We start from the raw sequence: 22,931 nt of genomic DNA, 5'->3' as shown, positions 1-22,931 counted from the left end.
CTTCTGTGGTGCTCTCCACTGCTCAATATGGTGACCTTTATGTCACAAGCAGAACAAGTATCTTGTGGCATCCCGCCAGGCTTCACGATCCTGCGTGTACTGTTCAACGTGTACATTGGGCCTGTAGGACTCACCATAGGAGTCCCAGGCCTAAAGCTCCACGGAAGACACTCCACCTTACTTAATACTGTCTTCAGCCCATGACTTACACACATTCCAGGGGGTATGAAGAAATTATACAACTGTATGGCAGCCAGCAGCAAGAAATGTAATCCAGAGAAGACAGAGCTTTTACTAATCTCCTGTAAGCCCAATATTAAAATTGTTCCTTATATGAGTGAATAATTAATAGAATTTGGCGACTGTCAAATCCATAAAGTTCTTGATTGACACTTCACTATCAATGCGTCAGCGCAGGAATAAATTAGCTTATTCTCAAACTATCATCTTCACAAATTAAAGAAAACAATATTTTTGCAAAGTTGTAGCCCATGCATGAATCATCTTACGGATCGAGGCAGGCGATGCCACCTTGGCAAGCCTGCGGTACACCCTGCCCCCCTCAAGGCTATCCGCATTCCACAGCCCACTTAATTACAAAAATCAATCAGATGATATTGTCCCACTTCTGAGGGATCTTCATTGGCTGCCATCAGCAGTTCGGGTAAAGTCTAAAGTCTGCTTCTCACATTCAAATTTCTACATGCGGTCAGGCCGAGCAACCAAGGTCATCTCCTGACCTTTCCACGTGCATTTAGACATCCCAGGAGCAAGAACCTACTACTTTTGGAAACACCAATTTTCCGAACCTCCCATGCCTTAAAGTAATCTTGCTCTGGTGCTGCCACGACCACCAAGAACTCCCCTCAATTATACCAGAAATTAGCCCTGAACACCCTGCCATTCTAATTAGGTCGAAAGACTCACCTTTCCAAGATGTACCTGTAAAATACACAGTGACCAGTGAAATTGTCTGAAAATAGTAACTGCAGGTTATAATTCACTCTGGATACTTCCTTGACAGATCGATCTTCGGTTATTTCCTCTCGGTCACTGACACCTTGCATTTTCATGTTTCAAATTAAATTTTCCATACCTGTCTCTCCATCCTCAACTACATATCGTCCCCTTCCACATCTAAGCAACAGATAGTTCTCTTCCTAACTTTTTCAGAGATAGTACCACCATCTCAGATAGCCATCAACTTGAAAAGGAATTTTTTCCCAACAATTTTATTTAGATTTTATAACAAATACAGTTGCAAAAATAGTCTCAAATCTCTACAAAGGTACTAAATCATGTAAATAACTAATATATAGGAGTAAATCAATAATTGTATTATTAGGCAATTAGGTAGATAAACGTAATATCAAGAGACATCACATTTTAAGCTACTAAGAAACATACTAAAGTAATCTGAGTAAAAACTGAAAGAAGGAAAGAAAAAGAAAAAAAATATTAAAAAGGTAGGACAAGGGGAGGAGGTGATACTACTGTAAGGAAATAACATATGTACAACAATATATTCAATGAACAGGTCATTGTGTCCATTATAAACTGACTATTATAAAACATGTGAGATGCTTATACACGAAAAATGCAGTGCAACACATTCTCAGACACCCCATGCGCAATGACATACACCCCAGGGGCAATGACAACCACCCCAGGGGCAATCAGAACCCCCCCCCCTCCAGGGGCAATCAGAACCCCCCCAGGGGCAATCACATACACCCCAGGGGCACTCACATACACCCCAGGGGCAATCACATACACGAAAATATGGTCCCCATTCATTACTATCTCTATCTTGTCCAAAGAGTTCGGGGAGCGGACATGTCTAGCGTACTCGCGTATCCATAGACTTTTGCCTCTTGAACAGGGGGAGGCCAAGGACCCATAAACCTAATGTTTCTGATTCACAGCAGTCCTAGCCAGACAACTTGCAAACCCAGCACGGTCTCGTCGGAAGGGGAGAGGGTGAGTGAGGGTTTTGTTCAATTTTGAATGTTCCTTTATCTTTGTTTTACTTGGCATGCAAAGCATTCTAACACACTCAGCAATACTGTCCTACGACCATTGTTATACTCAGCTGTTTATGGTAACTCTTGCATTCTTATTGAGCCTGGAAGGCCTCTATCTCTTGTCCCCCATTATGCGGCCAGCCCAATTTGGGTTGTAGGCAACATGCTGTGTATTAACATGCCCACTTTGCGATTGCTACTTTGCTGTATTTGGCTCTGCTCCTTGGTATGCATCTGAACTTCGCAGCAGGCCCGTAATGGGTTGTAGGCGGCTTGCTGTGGATGTGATTTGCCTAATTGTCTGCCAATAAAAAGATTTGATCCTAAATAACATGAACAAATGAGTGATGCAAGTTTCACTTGACTGACAAACCTCTCTTGCGCCACTTCGTGCCCAATTGAAATGTTGGCAGAGAGAGATCTCCGTCGCAATGGTGACTGAGTTCTCTTCTCACCAACATTATGGTCGGCCTGCCTGATTTAGATTCAGGCTGGTTTGATGACGGGTGGTCAAGCCCCTCCATTGGCCCTTGGCACGTTGGAGGTCTGGCCGTATGTCCGCCCACCTAATTTAGATGGATGGACATACAGCCGCTTTTCAATACCAGCTACCGCCAGGGAAAACATAGTGGTAAGCCGGATTGAAATGTGCTCAATGCCCCTCTTGCCGTGGGAAAGAGAAAGGGAAACACGGTTTAAACAAGGGTTGCATTTCATGGTTGTATTTCATGGCTGCATTTCGTGGCAGAAGAGCAGCCTGTTCTTATAACATTACACTTTGCAATGACCACTAGCCCATTCTCAAGTGCTAACTCCCCAGGGCTCATCACCGGCACATACACAGTCGTTACTGCTGGTCCTCTGTGCACCCTTGGTGTTATAGAATGGAGTACACACCATCACTGCTGGTTGCTACATGCTGACTGCCCACTGTTAGATAATTTCCCAGATTAATTTCAGTTTCTACAAGAAACCCTGTGGGATTTCAAGCTATTCTAGAAATCCATTTCCACCCTGCCTAAAATGAACTCATTCCCCACGCTGTCCACCTCAGTCTTGTAGACCTGGGAGTCAAGTGCAAGCCTCAAAGGAATCCAGCAAAAAAAGATTACATGGATTTGAAGTGCACTAAAGAAACAGAATGCGATATCTGGGTGTGACGTACATAACTGAACAGAATCCAACAAAAACATATTACATTTTTGCCTAAATGACAAGCAAAACTATAAAAGAAATGTGGTCCTCAGCATGAACCTTGCAGGCATCCGATCCGTGTGTTCCTTGTTCTACACTGTCACCTAGAGCTCATTCAAACACATATTCCCAAAAAATGTAACTGTGTGGTCCAAATACCAGTTCAACAAAAAAACCTTACAAGCATCACGCCTAAGTCCTATCCCACCGAGATTTGAGCCCACATCTTTCCTCAAGTGCTACCCTCGAAGTGGAACAAAACGAGGCTGCATCACCCAGCACTAAGCATGCCCCACTGCAAGCACACATCCGGTCTCAACCCATCCACAAAGCAGAGAGAGCCTATTCCGACACAAGCTTTTCACTTTGGCAGAATTGTAATACTAAAATAAAAGTGAAACCTGTCTATGCTTGCAAGCCTGTGGTATCTTAGTCTATGAAGGTGTCACTTCATCCCTTCTGCAAGTCCTTAAAGAAGTAATTATACCACAACATTTCTGACTTTCCACTAAGAAGGCCACCTACATTGTCCGGTAAAAGGTTCTTTCAGATCCCCCGGTCTTTGACTGCCAGGAAAAGGCAGCCCCCAAATAACTTTTTTACTCCTTCCACAATTTTTCTATGTTTAGCTACTGTTCCCCCCACTCATTCTTTGTTGTCTTGCTTTAACTGCATAGATTGTAGTTTTGTCACAAATTAACTTTTCTCTGACTGCTAAAGAGAGGCCAAAAATAGGGCCTACAATGGACTGGAAGCCCAGCGTGGTTTTATAATTTTAGAAAGTTGAGTACAGCATCAATACAGAAAATAACTTCATTTCTTATAGCGCTCAACACCACAGTTTTATACTTTAAGCACTGTAAATAGCAGGTATAATACTTTTCAATTTCTGGGCATCTTTCTCATCACCTATATCTACAGGAAATGCTGCTTGGGGTTAGGTCCAGTTATCTGAGCTCCTAAACTCTCAGTCCCTTGTTTTTCAAACCAGGGTTGTGTTGAGTGGTGCTGGTGACCATGCTGGTGCGAGCTGTCTTTTTCTGCAGTATTCTTTCATTTGTGCACTCGTTTTGAGACTGATGTTGTTCTCATGTTCCATGAAGGTTAGTGAGTCCAAGATGAACACATGCACCCTCTGGTGTAGACTCAAACTTAATGACAGATTAAACTCTTCCTACATTTACTATATGAAAATGGCTTCTCGCCGATATGGATTTGCTGGTGAATGAATAACGTTTTTACCCTGAGAAATTTCTCCCCATCCTCAGGACTTTTATCTGCTTCTTTTTATCCCCCTGGATGTATTGTTTCATGCGCATGCATGGATGAGGAGTCTGTAAATCTCTTTCCACGGTCACTACTTGTGCTGAGTTTCTCACAGGAGTTATTGTCTCCTGTTTGGTGTATTTTTTATTTGTTCAGTTAGATTTAAGTTACTGCTGACATCAGTCCCGTGCCCAGTCCCCGGAGGTGGTTTATTTACTGTGTGTACTTTTTGGTGTAACTTTAAATTATAGATTCTGCCATATGTTTTCCCACAATCTGTGCATGCGTATCGTTTCCCTGTGTGTTTGTCATGATGCCTCTTTAGTGTCGATAAGGCAGTGAAGGTCTTCTCACACTCCGTACATGGGTATCGTTTCCCGCTGGGTTTTTCATCTCGTCTCTGGAGTGAGGATAAGCCACTGACGCTTTTCCCACTTTCAGCGGGTTCGGTGTTTGTGCCCTGGTGTGGAACGAGGAGTGAAGATCTAGTGACATTTGTGTCATTATTGGTAGTTGGGGGTGGCTTCTCTTCTTCAACTGTCTTTTCCTCCTGATGTATTTGCAATGATGGTGGGATATTTAAAATATTTTCTTTTTCAATAGCGGGAGATAATTTATCTTGTATTTCTGTTTTCTGATCTGTGGCTGAAAATCTTTTAAAATATTTCCCCAATTCATTAAACATTGCTGAATTATCTCCAATATATCTCCGTTGGTATTTGAGTAGCTCTGTTGGTCTGCAAAAACTTTTCCCATATTTAGCACAAATATATTCCATGGACTTCTTTTTATCTCTTGCTTTCTTCAGCTTTGGCCTGGTGTTGGCACACTGTCCACTTTCAGTGGATTGATCTTGTGTGTTGGCAGCAGATATTGGCACGTCTTGCCTTTTGTCAAATTGTCCTGGGTCAAGAGATTGCACAGTTGTATTTTCATTGTTTTCTGAGAAAGGCACTTCCGTTTCAAGTCCTTCAGGGGAGCTGTCGAGCTTCTCTGGTTTCTGTTCAGTATATTCCTCCTGTGAGTTGTGAGTTTCATCCTCTAAGCTCATCCCGTTACTGTGCCTATCCTTCTGATGTTCTTCTAAACTGACTGGTGTCTCAACATTACCATCGGCTTTAACTGTTCCCTCTTCTTGTTTTGGAAAGTTTGGTGGAAGATCATCTTTCTTAATCTTGACACACTGTGCAGTTGCATCAGAACACTCTTCAGTGGCAGGCACAGCGCTGATGCTGCAGCAGGCACAGGGGTTCCAAACAACCCCACTCTCACCTCTACGAATACGAGCTGCTAACCAGAGTCGTTTCATCCTTTTCGATCTGCACACGTGGAGGTCAAGTGTATAAAAACTGCTTCTACAGGAGGACTCTCAGTCGAAGGATGAGGACGCAGAGGACAGCCAGGGTCTCGCACAAAAGCCCCTCCAGCACTGGGGAGTGGTGCTTTTACCTGCACAGGCTGACCACCAGGATGCTCCGCCTGTCCTTGATCATAAGGAGGATGCAAGCATTTTTAATGCTGGTAATGCTCGAAGGACAAAGCCCAGAGCCTCAATTATTTGTCAATTCCCTGTAATCTCAGGACGTATCCTTCTCAATCTTCATAATCGAAGACATGGAAGAGAGTCTGTTATTGATAACCGCATTATACAAGTACCAAGTAACTGGTTGATGTTGGCCACCAGATTGTAACGTTAGCGTTTTGGCTGCAAGTTTATTTTGTGTAGGCCAGCGAGTAAAGAGCAATCTTTAGCTCAAATTTTCACTTACAGTGGATCACACTTTTCGGCTTGTTGTGATCCTTTCTTTTACTGGACTCATCTGTTTCTGAAAAGGAAATGTCTTTTTCTCTTGCTCTTCTCATGGAAATATGAAGGTTCCAGTTTTTCAAATTCTTATCTACTTTTTATTCATCTGCTCTCTGTTGGGTATAAAGACATTTGCAATTCACCATTACGTAAGGTTTAATGCAGAACACTTTGCTGAAACAACTTATCACATAATTCAATTTATCATTCCACTTTTAAGCCCTTGAAAATGAGCAGAAAAATATTTTATGCAAAACGTGTACTCCTTGTAGTGATACTTAAAAATAAACTAACAGTTCAAAGCAATCAAAAAATTAAATATTCCATGACACAAAACCATCACAAACATGTCAAACTTGCATTACGGACATCTCAAATATGTGGCAAACTGATCTTTCCTGCCGCCACAGTACTGTCCTGTATCTTATAACATGGAGACCCCTAGCCCTGTGTGGATGATATAATGTACTCAGACTCCTCCCGAATAACCCGCCCTGTATCTTAGAACATGGGGATCCCCAGGCCTAGAAGCCCTGTGTGGATAATATAATGTGCCTTGACACATGGGGTATAACCCACACGAGTGATGTAATATACTACAGTTCTTTGATTTAAAGCCCACACTAGGTGGTATAATGTACCTTGACTCCTCAGGTAAAGCCCACGCTGGGTGGTGTAATGCACCCCGACACCTCGGGTAAAACTCAGGCTGGGTAGTGTAATGCACCCCGACACCTCGGGTAAAGCCCATGCTGGGTGGTATAATGCACCCCGACTCTGGGGGTAAAGCCCAGGCTGGGTGGTATAATTCACCCCGACTCCTCAGGTAAAACCCACGCTGGGTGGTGTAATATACTCCAGGTCTTCATTCTAAGCTCACTGTAAGATGATTCTGTGTATTCCAGGGCCTCAGTCACGGGTGGTACAATGTGCAGGCCTGCCAAGTATCACGCATCAGGCGTGACTCTAATGCATTTCAGTGTGGTGTTCCGCATCACCGCACTGAAATGTATTGTCGCACATTTTAATGCCACTGTCTCAACACTGTGCCAGCGCTGAAACTGGCTACACCAGGCTGCTTGCGCGCGCGCCGGCACCTGTGACACCTCTGTGCGCTCGGTCTGCTGCTCCCCGGCAGGCCCAGTAAATAGGTAATGATCTTGTCTGCAGCGGCTGAGTGCTACAATGTTACATTTTTGCACTGCCAGCATTGAAATTCCCGCCCGCGGCACGCGGCTGTCACAGAGTCACTGCCCAATTATACAGACCCGAGGAAGGGCCTGCCCTCAGCAGCGGTTGCGTCCTGGCTGGCGCGTGACTTCACGTCCTGGAAGGAAGAGAGGACGGATTCTCGGGCGGCGGGTGACTCGAGTGGAGTCGACTGGAGTGCTCTGACTGCTGTCCCGTCGGGAGAATAAAAATCTACGAGTTTAAACATTTCAAAAATGAATTGCCTACTAAGAAATGTTAGAAACGACTCTTATAAGCAAATTAAGAGCAATTCGAGCTATAGAGCTTTTCAAGATTGTGGAGTTGTCAACATCGCAGTTCCCGGTAAATGAAGCGGCAGTGACGGGTCGAACCTTAGGACGCTTTAATAACAGCTTGGTGCAATCCCTTGGAGGTGGAGTGAGATAAGACAGTTTACCTGGTTGAAGCCACGTCATTTGTATAGCGCACTATGCCATTGTAAGGCCGGAATGTAGGTTGCAGTATTGTTAAAGCAGTGGCCGCTCATGGCTGCGGTACATTGTGAGAGCCCTCAAGGTAAGCCAGTAGGAGAGGACATATCTGGGAACTGATGCCGTAATAACAAAGACTAAAATCCAAAGAAGGGGGGGGGAGGGGGGTGAATCGGCAGACTGAGCAGCATTTGGGCCAGGCCTTGCTGAAGCTTCTTGTTGTGTGTGGGAGATTAGAAGTTATAATTGAGACGACATTTGTGTTAGAGGGTGGCTCACAGTGTCACATCACATGACACCAAGAACTGTAGTATCCAGCCCTCAGCTGCTGCCTGTTGTGTGCCCCTTGTGAATTGGAACTGGATTTTGCCTTTTTAGCTCTAAACACTTTGAATGCTGCGAATAGTAGTTTTCTCTTATACGGGTACTCAGTATATGCATACAAATCCCTGCATTCAAAGTACACCGAGCTGTACAGAACAGACCAGATTTGGGATTAACAGTGGCCTTTCACTTTAGGGGCTCTGCAGCAGTTTCACGACGGTGGTAAAGCTCCTCCTGATAGCTCAGAAGTGATTCCTCGCATATCCGTGCCCGTGGACTGGGTTGGTTAGTTTAATTCGTGAGACAGAGTCACTCATGTGGCGGTGAATGTCACTCATAAGTACCCTGAGGCCATGAGGATGTCACGCATGAGCCGCCCGAAGCCTTGGAGCTGTGAACGCGCTGCGGCCCCTCAGATGTGATCACGAGGAGGAAGCGAGGGCCCCGGGGACGCCCCCCCCCCCCCCCCAGGTACAACCTCCCCGCCCCCCGATACTCGTATAAAGCACTTGCACACCGGGGCCGGTTAAAGGAAGACGGGGCGGGAATGGGGAATAACTCACAGTGCAGCAGCGCAACTCCTTTGTCCCGTCTGTGCCGGACACTGCCGAGACCGGAAGCAGTTCCGGGTCACGTGTGCAGACCCGGGAACCGGAAGAAGTGAGTGCGTCAGTCCTGTGGTCCTGCAGCAATCTTGAACCAGAGCCAGGTCCCGGTGTCACAGCTCCTGGCCCCGCCCCCTGCAGGAAGCAGCGGCGAGAGCAGTGTCCCTCATGCATGCGTCACATCCGGTGCTCTCCTGACCGCCCCATGCCCTCGTTTGTGCGCTACATGAAGCCGTGAGGCCTTCCAGTGGAGGGGGGCCCCGGAGCTGTATCCGGGACCGACCTGAGAGCAGCGTCTGACCCGCTCCTCCTCAGGGCCCCTGAGCCCCCAGGACCCCCAGACCTGACGAGCCGCAGCTGAACCCCTGCTCCTCCTTGGGGCCCCTGAGCCCCCCGGGTCCCCAGACCCGATGAGCCGCAACTGAACCCCCTGCTCCTCCTCTGAGCTCCCAGACCCGACGAGCTGCAGCTGAACCCCCTGCTCCTCCTTTTGGGCCACCGGACCCGACGAGTCACAGCTTAACCCCTGCTCCTCCTCAGGGCCCCCAGGGCCCCCAGACCCGACGAGCTGCAGCTAAACCCTCTACTCCTCCTCTGGGCCCCCAGACCTGACGAGCCGCAGCTGAACTCCCTGCTCCTCCTCTGGTCCCCTGAGTCCCCAGGGCCCCCAGTCCTGACGAGCCGCAGCTGAACCCCCTGCTCCTCCTCTGGCCCCTGAGCCCCCAGGGCCCCCAGACCTGACGAGCTGCAGCTAAACCCCTGCTCCTCCTCTGGCCCCTGAGCCCTCCGGGCCCCCAGTCCTGACGAGCCGCAGCTGAACCCCCTGCTCCTCCTCTGGCCCCTGAGCCCCCAGGGCCCCCAGACCTGACGAGCTGCAGCTAAACCCCTGCTCCTCCTCTGGCCCCTGAGCCCTCCGGGCCCCAAGACCTGACGAGCCGCAGCTGAACTCCCTGCTCCTCCTCTGGTCCCCTGAGTCCCCAGGGCCCCCAGTCCTGACGAGCCGCAGCTGAACTCCCTGCTCCTCCTCAGGGCCCCTGAGCCCCCAGGACCCCCAGACCTGACGAGCCGCAGCTGAACCCCTGCTCCTCCTTGGGGCCCCTGAGCCCCCCGGGTCCCCAGACCCGATGAGCCGCAACTGAACCCCCTGCTCCTCCTCTGAGCCCCCAGACCCGAAGAGCTGCAGCTGACCCCCCTGCTCCTCCTTTTGGGCCACCGGACCCGACGAGTCACAGCTTAACCCCTGCTCCTCCTCAGGGCCCCCAGGGCCCCCAGACCCGACGAGCTGCAGCTAAACCCTCTACTCCTCCTCTGGGCCCCCAGACCTGACGAGCCGCAGCTGAACTCCCTGCTCCTCCTCTGGTCCCCTGAGTCCCCAGGGCCCCCAGTCCTGACGAGCCGCAGCTGAACCCCCTGCTCCTCCTCTGGCCCCTGAGCCCCCAGGGCCCCCAGACCTGACGAGCTGCAGCTAAACCCCTGCTCCTCCTCTGGCCCCTGAGCCCTCCGGGCCCCAAGACCTGACGAGCCGCAGCTGAACCCCCTGCTCCTCCTCTGGCCCCTGAGCCCCCTGGGCCCCCAGTCCTGACGAGCCGCAGCTGAACCCCCTGCTCCTCCTCTGGCCCCTGAGCCCCCAGGGCCCCCAGACCTGACGAGCTGCAGCTAAACCCCTGCTCCTCCTCTGGCCCCTGAGCCCTCCGGGCCCCAAGACCTGACGAGCCGCAGCTGAACCCCCTGCTCCTCCTCTGGCCCCTGAGCCCCCTGGGCCCCCAGACCTGACGAGCCGCAGCTAAACCCCTGCTCCTCCTCTAGCCCCTGAGCCCTCAGGGCCCCAAGACCTGACGAGCCGCAGCTGAATCCCCTGCTCCTCCCCTGGGTTCCCAGACCCGACGAGCTGCAGCTGAACCCCCTGCTCCTCCTCAGGGCCCCTGAGCCCCCAGGACCCCCAGACCTGACGAGCTGCAGCTAAACCCTCTACTCCTCCTCTGGGCCCCCAGACCCGACGAGCTGCAGCTGAACCCCTGCTCCTCCTCAGGGCCCCTGAGCCCCCAGGACCCCCAGACCTGACGAGCCGCAGCTGAACCCCTGCTCCTCCTCTGGGCCCCTGAGCCCCCAGACCCGACGAGCTGCAGCTGAACCCCCTGCTCCTCCTTTTGGGCCACCGGACCCGAGTCACAGCTTAACCCCCTGCTCCTCTGGGCCCCCAGACCCGACGAGCTGCAGCTAAACCCTCTACTCCTCCTCTGGGCCCCCAGACCTGACGAGCCGCAGCTGAACTCCCTGCTCCTCCTCTGGTCCCCTGAGTCCCCAGGGCCCCCAGTCCTGACGAGCCGCAGCTGAACCCCCTGCTCCTCCTCTGGCCCCTGAGCGCCCAGGGCCCCCAGACCTGACGAGCTGCAGCTAAACCCCTGCTCCTCCTCTGGCCCCTGAGCCCTCCGAGCCCCAAGACCTGACGAGCCGCAGCTGAACCCCCTGCTCCTCCTCTGGCCCCTGAGCCCCCTGGGCCCCCAGACCTGACGAGCCGCAGCTAAACCCCTGCTTCTCCTCTGGCCCCTGAGCCCTCAGGGCCCCAAGACCTGACGAGCCGCAGCTGAATCCCCTGCTCCTCCCCTGGGTTCCCAGACCCGACGAGCTGCAGCTGAACCCCCTGCTCCTCCTCAGGGCCCCTGAGCCCCCAGGACCCCCAGACCTGACGAGCTGCAGCTAAACCCTCTACTCCTCCTCTGGGCCCCCAGACCTGATGAGCCGCAGCTGAACCCCCTGCTGCTCCTCTGGGCCCCCAGACGAGCCGCAGCTGAACCCCCTACTCCTCCTCTGGGCTGCCAGACCCGACGAGCCGCAGCTGAACCCCCCTGCTCCTCTGGACCCCCAAACCCGACAAGCCGCAGCTGAACCCCTGCTCCTCCTCGGGGACCCAGGGCCCCCAGACCTCACGAGCTGCAGCTGAACCCTCTGCTCCTCCTCTAGACCCCCAAACCTGACGAGACGCAGCTGAACCCCCTGCTCCTCCCCTGGGCCCCTGAGCCCCCAGACCCAACGAGCTGAAGCTGAACCCCCTGCTCCTCTGAGCCCCTGAGCCCCCAGACCCGACGAGCCACAGCTGAACCCCCTGCCCCTCCTCTGGGCCTCTGAGCCCCCAGACCCAACGAGCTGCAGCGGAACCCCCTGCTCCTCCTCTGGGCCACCAGACCCGACAAGCCGCAGCTGAACCCCCTGCTCCTCTGGGCCCCCAGGCCCCCCAGACCCGACAAGCTGCAGCTGAACCCCTGCTCCTCCTCTGGGCCCCTAAGTCCCCAGGGTCCCCAGACCAGACGAGCCGCAGCTGAACCCCCTGCTCCTCCTCTGGGCCCCTGAGCCCCCAGGACCCCCAGACCTGACGAGCCGCAGCTGAACCCCTGCTCCTCCTCTGGGCCCCTTGTAGGAGAGTAGGATCTGCTTCACATGGTTACCCCCACTTTTTGCTGGTGTTTCACTGTTTTTCGACCTTAGTCTGGCTGTGGCCCTGCTAATCAGGACCACAGCCTAGCTGCTTCCTCTCTAAAATGGTTTCCATGTACATTAGGTACATTTCTAATTGGATTCTGGAGTGCCTTATAAGCCCCTAGTATATGGTATACTATGTACCCAGGGCATAGGTACCTCAGAGGCCTACCAGGGGCTGCAGCATGTATTATGCCACCCCTGGGAAGCACTCCAAAATGGCACCACAGGTCTGCTACTGCAGCCTGGGTAAGGGTGTGCTTGCACCCCTTACAGTGGTAAAGGCTACCTATATCACCAACATATACAGACACATATAAACCTATAAGCCACTCCTATGGCAGGCCTTAACAATCCTGAAGGCAGAGTGCTTGGTTTTATGTGAGAGTGTGCCCAAGCATGAGCTCTGCAGCTCTGCAGCTTTCGGAAATACTTCCTTATGGCTGTTCTGTGATACAGCCATACCATATTCTCTTAAGTTCATTATAACCTTGCGGTAAATGCTAACTTTGGAATGGCTGCATCAAAACATGTTGTGTTTGGTGTCAAACGCTTTGGAATACTACCCCCCCACCCCCCACCAATTCTGGCTGCGGGGGTAGCATTCCACCCTTCAAGAGGGAGAGACATGTTCACACTGGCTAAACCCGGTAGGACTTTCCTGAGCCCTGGCATCACAAAATGGATGCCTCTGCCACAGACACGGGTCTGGCCTCCTGCTGCTGACCGAAACTCTGGCAGGGGAGGCCTGGACAATAGGTTTCCTGTCCCAGGCAGGTTGAACCACCTCCCCAGACAGGCAGATGCGTATTGGGGCTGGGCGGGAGCACTCTCTGGTGTTTTGAAGTCCTGCACTGGGGGCACACTGGGTGTCCCTGTGCATAGTCCAGTTCAAACTGGTTGCAGGGGCTACTTGCTCCTGCTCTGGCGCGGAACTGGACAAAGAAAATGGGTGTAACCACCCCACTTTCCAAGCCCACCCGTAGGTGAGGCCTTAGAGTTTGTCCATCCCCTAAACTTACTATAAGTATAGAAATCCAGTCCCTAGGACTTTAGATTACCCTGGACGAAACTCTGCAACATATATCCTGGACCGTCGACATTCTACTTTAACTAGAATACTGAAGAAATCTCCCTTGGGGTCAAGGAGTGACTCCCCTGCTTGGCAGGCACCAAAGAAGCAACTGACCGGTCTGCATTGCTGAAGCTCCTGCCGGACGCCGAAGTCTTTGCATCACCAGAGGTGGATTTCCAGACTTCCCCGAGGCTACCCTGAGTCCACAGCAAAGCTGAGGCCCGTGGCTATAGTGGGTGACGTGGAACCGTGACCCCTGGACACCGTGATCTTTTGCAGCAACAGCATCTTCCTGGTCCTCCTCGAAGTTGTGCTTTGGGCTCCGAGTAGCCCCAGCCTTGCGCACCTCCTGCACCGAAGATTGTTGTCCTCCACTCCCCGAGTGACCCGTGGGCCAGCTTCAAGTGCGACTGCTCGAGGCTTCTTCGCGATCACTAGCCCGTTGGCTAGCAGGTCCCCACGAAGGCAACTCCATTTCTGCTTGGGCTTTCCTGGTTGCTCCAGACGTGCCCTGACTTACCCTCGCTGGGTGAGTCCCTTAGACCTTGCTGGTCTGCACCGCAGTCCTTTCTCTAAATTCCAGTGACTTGCCGTTGCCAAGGCTTGTTGGATCCATTCTGGTCGCCGACACCGCAGCACTCGACAGACTTCGTGGGACAGTTCGAATCCGACTCGTGGACTTCGTCGACGCCTCCTGGACCTCGTGGCTGAAGAGTCAAGACACCCATCAACTCACCTGAAGCACCCGACATCTGTGGGCATTGGTCCATCCAGCCCTTGGTCACTGGCTAGTGACCCAGACTCTGTCCCCTCTGCTTTCAGGTTCCTTACATCCTAGATCCAGGCTTGGATCTCTTCGGACGCTTCTCCTCTTCACGGCAGCAGCAGTTCTTTGCAGGCTTCCATTGAAATCGACGACGCTACCCGACACCAAAAGACACCTATGCACCCGGCTTCCCTGGGTGAGGTAACTCGAGTACTCCGGTGCTCCCGTGGGTGCTGGCCCTAGAACTTCTTAAGTCCAAAAGGGTTTAGTCCTGACTCAATAGAAGTGTCCCTAATCTTTAAATTTCCAACCGCGACATTGCCCATATAAGATAACGGGAACCCTCGGTTGTGTTTACACACTGCACACGGCCCCCGTGGGTCTCCTGTGTCACTACCTTGGGTGGTTCCTTGGGGTCCCAGCGATTCTACAGGCTCTAGGTCTTGTGTCTAGTTCAGTCGTGGTTCTTACACCACTTTGGGGCATATTTACAAGCTGGCGATAAAAAATTATCGCCGCTTTAGCGGCCGTTTTCAGCCGAAAAGCGGCGATAATTTTATCGCCTAATTAGCAAGGCCACGCTAACGTGTGAAACCTTGCATTAGCGTCGGGATTCCTAACGCCCAGCTTTGCATCTCTAATGAGATGCAAAGTGGGCGTTCCTGACCTAACATGACAGAAGAAATGTCACTAAGCGACATTTCTTCTATCATCAAGCCCCACGCTATGAAGCATAGTGTTGGAAGGCGGACCCCGAGGAGTCGGTGAGACCACCAAGGGGGGGGGCCCTCTCACTGCACGAAGTAGCCGAGCGCTGCCGAGAAGTCTCCTGAGAGATCCTTCTCTTATCACGTACTAGCACAGTAACACCACCACACAGGACTCAAGGAGGTTGTCTGGTGACAAGCAATTCTTTATCAGCAATAGAAAGGTTACGAGGTCAATATTTACACGAAGGGATCGAGGGATCCACCAAAAGTCTCAGTGTCTCTTTGGAAGGGTAGGGGTAGCGGGACAGTCTTTGGCAGGAATGCGGTACGAGGGTACCTGGGGCCCAGTTCTTATCCTCAAGCTGGAGGACCTCCGGATCTCGGATGGGTCGAGCCGCGACGGCGTCAGCAGGGCTCTGGCGTACAGTTCGTGGAGAGCCGCGATTCAATCAGCAGGGCTCTCAAGATGGTTTCTGCTCAGCTCGAGCCGCGACGTCGTCAGCAGGGCTCCGAGGAAGGTTTCAGCGAGGTTGGGCTGCGACAGCGTCAGCAGGGCTCCGATGTTCCAGGTGGTTCAGAAAGGGTTCACAAGAAGGAGCCGCGACGCAGTCAGCAGGGCTCGTGATGGTTCCGACAAGAGTTCTTCTCCGTAGGGTCAGCCGCGATTCAATCAGCAGGGCTCTCGACTCCGGGATACAACTGCCGAGCTGTGGTGGGGTCGCCCCAGATATAAGTCTGGAGCCCTTTGATGTCCGGACCTATGCGCCCGAGGGGGTGGAGTGGCCGGGTGGAGGTGGCCAGACGCCCAGCAGGAGAGGCGCCAGGCCCATGGGAGTTGCAGGGCGATCACACCTCGAGAGGGGAGGACAGTTGGGGGTCCCATCGATACTGTCCTCCGCCGGGGGCGATGAATGGTTCCTGCGGCACCCCCTGGCTAGTTCGTGGTGCCTCGATGTCGGGGCTTCGCTGGGGTCGAGGCCGGGTTGAGCGGGGTCGCACCGGCTGGTGCACGGTGTGACGTGGATGCCAACAAGATGGCGGAGCCACGAGGAGTATGCGACCACGTGCAGCTCCGGGTGAAGGGCCTTGGTGCAGTTCAGACGGGTGGCCCGTGACGGCCGGGGCGGGGAACGGGCACAATCCAGGGGGTTAAGGACCACGCCACGAGGCCGGGTCCAACACATAGCATCAGGAAAAGTAGCGATAACCCCTGTTATCGCTACTTTCCTTACGCCTGCTTCAGGACTGACTTAGCCATGATATCCTATGGAAGGAGGATATCATGGCTAAGTTTGTGAGTCCCTATCAGCAAGCTAACGCCACATTGCGTGAGATTATCGCTGGGTTTCCAGCGATAATCTCACGTTAGGCAGTTAGCGTGAGGATTTTTATCGCTGAGGAGATAAGCGTTGCTAATAGCACGCTATCTCAGCGATAAAAATCCACGTTACCCGCCGATAATTATCCTCACGCTAAGAGCGCTGAGCGATAATTATCGCCGGTTGTTGCTGATATGCCCCCACATTGGTATATGGTTTGGTACGCTCCTAGGGCCCAAACGTGTATTCGTGCTATTACTGTTGATTGCTAACTTGTAAATTAAGTACTTCGAACTCCAGTCTCATAAAGAGACTAGAGGGGTGTGTTTTATCCTAAATACATATATTTTGAATATATACCTGGTGTGGTTGTCCTTTCATTTGATCATTCAAGAGATTATAGACTGGTAAAACAAGCTGCTATACATTCCTTCAAGACTTAGCCTGAAGGCTGCTCTCCATAGGTACCACTAGGATAGCTTTCAATAAAGGTTGTCTTTAACCAATTCACCATAAGGGGTTGTTTGGACTGATACAAGGTGCCCACTAGAACTAGTGGACAGCATAGATCAGGCCAACTTCTCACATTGGTGTGCAGAGTGTGGGATTCCAGCTTGCTATTGTTTTACCAGATAATCTCAATTGAATTGATCAACTGAAAACCACTAAAGGTACCTAAGGTACATATAATATCAAGTTTAGCTACAGTAAGTTGAACTGAACTTAGAGTTGTGTGTTAAGGGATAGCACACCCTTTCTACAACTCAAGAGAGTTTAGTAGGCCACACTTTTGTAGGTAGTGCAATACACCACACAACATTAGTAATGTCTAGTCAGCCAGAAACCGGTGGGTCCCTGCCAGGAGCTAGTGAGCTCCTCCCCTATAAATATGAGGATCTCTCTTTTGCTCAGCTTAGGGCCTTATGTTCCATTAGGAAGCTGAAGCCAGGCAAAAGCCCAACCACCCAGCATCTCATAAAGATACTTTAGCTGGATGATATCTCATGGCCTAGTGGGCCAGATGGGGTAGGCAGTGTGGGTGGGGCAGCGGGTGAGGGTGGGCCTAGGGGTGGAAACTCCACTGACCCTAACTCTAATGCTGACCAACCTGATGACAATGATCAGAATCTGGTGAACCAAGCTCTCCTGGATGAGGATGAGGAGGATGACAACAATGCTCGCTCCTTTATTCCTCCAAGCGGAGTTGAAAGTAGGGCTAGAAGGGATAGATCTCTGTCAAGGGGATCTTTCCAGTCTAACTCCTTTATAGGGACCTCTGTCTCTTCTCACAGAGGGAGGGAAACCTCCCAGGAGAGGAGAGAGAGACTGCTGATGTATGAGCAAGAGAAGTTCAACCTCAGAAAGCAGCAGATGGCCTTAGATAGGGAAGCCCTAGAGCTCTACAGAGCTAGTAAAAAGGAGGGACTAGAGTCCCTTGGTGGCAGCAATTTCCCTAGAGATAGGGAGAGGTCTTATGACCATAGAAACCTAAGTAAGATTGTCCCTCCCTACCAGAGTGGGGATGACATCTACAAATGGATAACTGCCTTGGAGAGGGCCTGTAAAGTACGGAAGGTCCCTCAAGGTCAGTGGGCAGCAATCTTATGGCTCTCCTTTGCAGACAAAGGTAGAGACAAGATCCTCACTGTAAGAGAAGAGGATGCTGATGATTACAAAGTCTTGAAAAGTGCACTGATAGATTGGTTTGGCTTAATGTAGGAAGGTGGAATCTGACTATATGGTTGCCCCCACTTTTTTCCTGGTGTTTGCATGGTTTTTGACTAGTCAGGCTAGGATCCTGCTATCCAGGACCCCAGCCTATCTGCTTACTCCCTTAAATGATTGGTGTGCATACTAGATGTACTAGTGATTGGATACTGTGGTACCTTATGAGCCCCTAGTATATGGTACCTTAGGTACCTAGGGCATTGGTACTTCACAGGCCTACCAGGGGCTGCAGCATGTATTATGCCACCCCTGGGAAGCATTCTCAATCTGACACCACAGGCCTGCTACTGCAGCCTGTGTGAGGTAGTGTTAGCACTCCTCACTGAGGTATAGGTTCCTATATCTCACCATACAAACACATATAAACATATCAGCCACCCCTATAGCAGCCCCCATCAATTCTGAGGGCAGGGTGCTTGGTTTACTATGTGAGGGGGTGCATCTGCATGAGCAGGACCCCTCTGCAGCTGGCAGAGTCTATTCTCTGCTGCTGTTTGTGGATGCGGTTAAACCATATACTCTTAAGTGCATTATAACCTCGCGGTAAATGCTAACTTTGGAATGACTGCATCAAAACATGTCGTGTTTGGTGTCAAACAACTTGGAATCATACCCCCACACCAGTAACTGGTGTGGGAGTATGATCCCACCCTTCTAGAGGGGATGACATGTACCCACTGTACTAAACGGTAGAAATCTAAAGGAGCCCTGGCATCACAAAATGGATGCCACCAGCACAGACACTGGGCTGCCCTCCTGCTGCTGACCGAAACTCACAGTGGAGGAAGCCCAACAAAAGGCATCCTGTCACAGGAAGGTGTTACCACCTTCCAGACAGGATTTAGTGTATTGGGGCTGGGTGGGTGCACTCTTAGAGTGCTTTGAAGTCCTGCACTGGAGGAGCAGTAGGCTCCTCTGTGCATATGCCAGCTCAAACCGGTTCAGGGGCTACCTGCCCCTGCTCTGGCGCGAAACTGGACAAAGGGAAGTGGGTGTAACCACCCCCTACCCTGACCCTCCCAGACGAGTGGTCATAGAGCTAGTCCCTCCCCTATCTTCACTATAAGATAGCAAGCATTGCCAATGCAATTCAGATAACCCTGGACGACGCTCTACAAAGAAGAATCCTGGCCCTTCGACGTTCCACTACCTTTGGAAGACAGAAGAATCTCCCTTGGAGTCAAGGAGTGACTCCCCTGCTTGGCAGGCACCAAAAACCTTAATCAACGGTTGCAAACTTTCCCGCTCCCGCCGGAGTTCGAAGTCCCTGCTGCCCCGGAAGTGGATTTCCTGACTTCTCGACGGCCCCTGTGAGTCCCCAGCGAAGCTGTGGCGAGTGGACCCCACGAGTGACGAGGAACAGCAATACCCGGGGACCGTGCACTATTGTCAAGTGCAAACCCTAAACAACGTTCTACGAACTTGTGCATAGGACCATTTGTGGCCCAAGCCCCCAGCAGGTCTTGCACCAATAATCAGCTGCCTACCCTGTCCCGAGTGACCGTGGGCTCCTGTGAAGCATTTTCTGAGGCGGCGTCTTCGCGATCACTTGCCCGTTGGCTAGTGGGTCCCCCGAAGACTTTTTTATCGACTCAAAGGGCTCTCCTGGTTGCTCCAGACCTGCCCTCACGTACTCTTGCTGGGTGAGTCTATCAGACCTTGCTGGTCTGCACCATCGAGTTTCTTCAGTTCACATGAGACTTGCAGTTGCCAAGGCTTGTTGGCTCCAATCCGGTTGCCGACACCGTCATCAGCTGCAGACGTCGTGGGACACTCCGAATCCAGCTGCTGGTCATCGTCGATCCTTCCTGGACCTCGTGAGCGAAGAGTCAAAACACCATTGACGACCTGAATCAACACAAGATCTGTGGTCATCCATCTTGCAGGCCACTGGTCACTGGCAAGTGACCTTGAACACTGTCCCTTCAATTTTCAGGTCCTCTTCACCTTCAATCCACCTTCGGATTCCAGCGGACACCTCTCCAGTCGTCGCAAGCAGCAAGTCTTCTTTGGTCTCCATTGAAAACAGCGCCTCGACCCGACACCAAAAGACACCTATGCACCCGGCTTCCCTGGGTGTGGTAACTTGTGCACTCCGGTGCCCAAGTGTGTGTTGGCCCTCGAAGTACTTACCTTGTAAGTGGCTTGCTTGTTGACTTCCTTGAAGTGCCCTAGAACTTTAAAATTCAAACGGCGACTTGCTCCATTGAAACCAATAGGGAACCCGCGGCTGTGTTCACACACTGCACGCGTCTCCCGTGGGCTTGTTACTTACCTGCTAACACTGCAGTAGTGAAGCCCCAGCGATTCCCCAGGCCCTAGGCCTTGTCATTTTGCAAGTCGACTTTGTTAACCCATTTTTTTAGTACATGGTCTGGTACGCCCCTAGGGCTCCAGCCATATTTGTGCTTAATTTATTGTGAAACGTTGACATTTGAATGTGTACCTGGCTTCTAATCTCATAAAGAGATTAGTAGAGTGTGTCTAGAAGCAAATACATATATATTTGATATATATACCTGTGTGGTGTACTTTCATTTGGTAATTCAAGAGATTATAAGGTAAAACATGCTGCTTTACATTCCTCAGAGACTTAGCCTGAAGGCTGCTCTCCACAGCTACCACTAGGATAGCTTTCTTTAAAAGGTTGTCTTAAACCTATCTACCATAAGAGTCGAATTGGACTGGTGCAAGGTGGCCACTATAACTAGTGACCAGCATATGCCAGGCCAACTTCTCACACCTAACCACTGAACAATACTGGTTAAAGTTCAGAGATACCCAAAAAGCACAAAATCAAGACTGGGTTGACTTTGTTGACTGTGCTGCTAAGGCTCAGGAAGGTTGGTTATTGGGGAGTAAAGTGTGTGACTTCATAGGATTGTACAATCTGATAATGAGGGAGCAGATTATTAATAACTGTCAAAATCAGCTGTTGCACCAGTACCTGGTAGACTCTGATCTCACTTCTCCCCAAGAATTGAGAAAGAAGGCAGACAAATGGGTAAGAACCAGGGTGAGGCAGAAGGTACAGAACCAAGGTGGTGACCCAAAGAAGCAGGATTCTAAAAACTCTGACAAGGGTGGGGACAAGGGTAAAGACCAGAAGTCTTCTAAAGGGCCACAAAAATCTTCTTCTAATGGGGAGTCACAGTCAAGTAAGGGTAAAGGCCAAAAGAAACCTTGGTGCAACATCTGTAAACAGAAAACTCACTGGACCAGTGACTGCACCAAGTCCAAAGAATCTACTCCAGCCACCATTGCCCCTAAGGCAACTGTTCCCCCTAGTACAGCTACAGTAGGAGGTGGCAACGTTCAGAATAAGGTTGTAGTAGGGTTGACCCTGGGTTATGAGATCGACTCTGGCCTAGTCAGAGTTCCAACTCAGGTTGTGCTTGTCTGTGATGGGGACGTGGATATGTCCCCCTGTGTGAGTCCCAGTAATCTGGGCAAATACAGACAACAGCCTTTGATAAATGGAGTAGAAGCTTGGGCATTCATGGACACAGGAGCAAGTGTCACAATGGTGACAAAAGATCTTGTGGATCCTGGGCAGATTATACTTGGTGAAATGTACCAAGTGACCAATGCTAGCAATGTCAGAACAGACCATTCTCTGGCAGTTGTTAACTTCTCCTGGTGAGGGGTAACTGGCCTTAAGAAGGTTGTGGTAAGTGCAGACCTACCAGTACAGTGCTTGCTTCGCAATGATCTAGAGACTTCAGCTTGGGCTGAAGTGGAGCTCAGGACACATGCAGAAATGTTAGGGATCCGTGCTCATGTCTTTGCTGTGACTAGGTGTTAGAATCCGGGGTCTCTGGTTGGCGCAGGTATACACTTGCGACAAGCAGGGACCCTTTCCTCTAAGTCAGGGCAAAGGATTACTCTTGAAAAATAACCCCTGCTCACCCTCTAGGTAACGTGGCGCGAGCAGTCGGGCTAGATTCCAGAGGGTATGAGGTTAAGCATTTATGGCGTCCCACAACAACCACCAACCCACCACACAGAGACTCCAGACTGTAATTGTAAAAATATAATTCTTTATATAAAATCTACAAGCAGGCTTTCAAATACAATCCTGAGGCTTTAGAGTTGGTTCCAGTTACTTGGTTAGAAAGTTCTAGGAGGCCACAGTTCTTAGAAGGCCAAGTTTAGATGTAAAGTTCCCTTCTTTTGGGGGCCAGTGCGCACTGTAGCGCCTTCTGTGCGTGCCGTACCGGCGTTGGTACGCGCCGTACCGGTTTCGGTACACGTCGTACGAGGCTGGTGCGATCCCCCCAGCGCCCCACGCTTTGCGCGTGAGCCGGCGTACGGAGGTTTCAGCGGGACGGGCCGCACAGTCAGGAGTACGTGCCGCACAGTACCTTAATCCTTCAGGGAGAGTTCGGGGCGGCCTCAGCAGTCGGCGGCGAGGTGTCCCACGTTGCGGGGCTGTCCCGTCTAGTAGTGGACATCGAAGCTTCGTAGGGCGCCTCCGGACCTTGAGACTCGCAGCGAGGTTGGGGGAAGGAGGGGCAGCTCGAGGGTGATTCCAGCGCGCAGCGCTGCCAGCGTCGTCCAGTGGCGGTGAACTTGCGTGTCGTCGGTCCTTGCTGTGATCTCTGCGGCTCGGGGACCACAGAGGCTCGGGGCTCAGATCGACCAGTCCCTCTTTATGGTGCGAGCTCCAGCTCGAGAGGGGGCAGCAGCTTGCTTTGTTCCGGCCAGGCGAGGCAGGCCGTCACTGTGCTCACAGCGGCACAATCGTGCAGGAGTCGCATTGCTCAGCGGAAGGGGTCACACAGGTTCTCAAAGTGCGGGGCAGGTGCCCGGTTGCACTCTGATCTCTGGAGTCAGCGTTAAGGGCAATTCCACCCGCCACAGCTTTCCTTCTTCCAGGGAGGGGTAGCGCCCACTGTTCCTGGGGCGCAGTTCAGGGGGGCAAGTTCACCAGCAAGCCCTTGGAGATTGTTCACAA

General features: G+C 51.6%; 1 protein-coding gene across 1 annotated transcript; it reads right to left on the bottom strand.

The window, feature by feature from the left end:
* Positions 1-1,216: 1,216 nt before the first annotated feature.
* Positions 1,217-8,976, bottom strand: LOC146839270 (uncharacterized). Its single transcript, XM_085651308.1, has 2 exons — positions 8,861-8,976; positions 1,217-6,404 (listed from the first exon to the last, which is right to left on the bottom strand). The coding sequence occupies exon 2, from the start codon at positions 5,791-5,793 to the stop codon at positions 4,603-4,605; it is 1,191 nt and encodes a 396-aa protein (XP_085507434.1). The 5' UTR covers positions 5,794-6,404; positions 8,861-8,976; the 3' UTR covers positions 1,217-4,602.
* Positions 8,977-22,931: the final 13,955 nt, after the last annotated feature.

This window comes from Triturus cristatus, chromosome 4_1, assembly GCF_964204655.1.
Source record: "Triturus cristatus chromosome 4_1, aTriCri1.1, whole genome shotgun sequence".
Lineage (NCBI taxonomy): Eukaryota > Metazoa > Chordata > Amphibia > Caudata > Salamandridae > Triturus > Triturus cristatus.
This window is presented reverse-complemented; position numbering and strand designations above follow the sequence as displayed.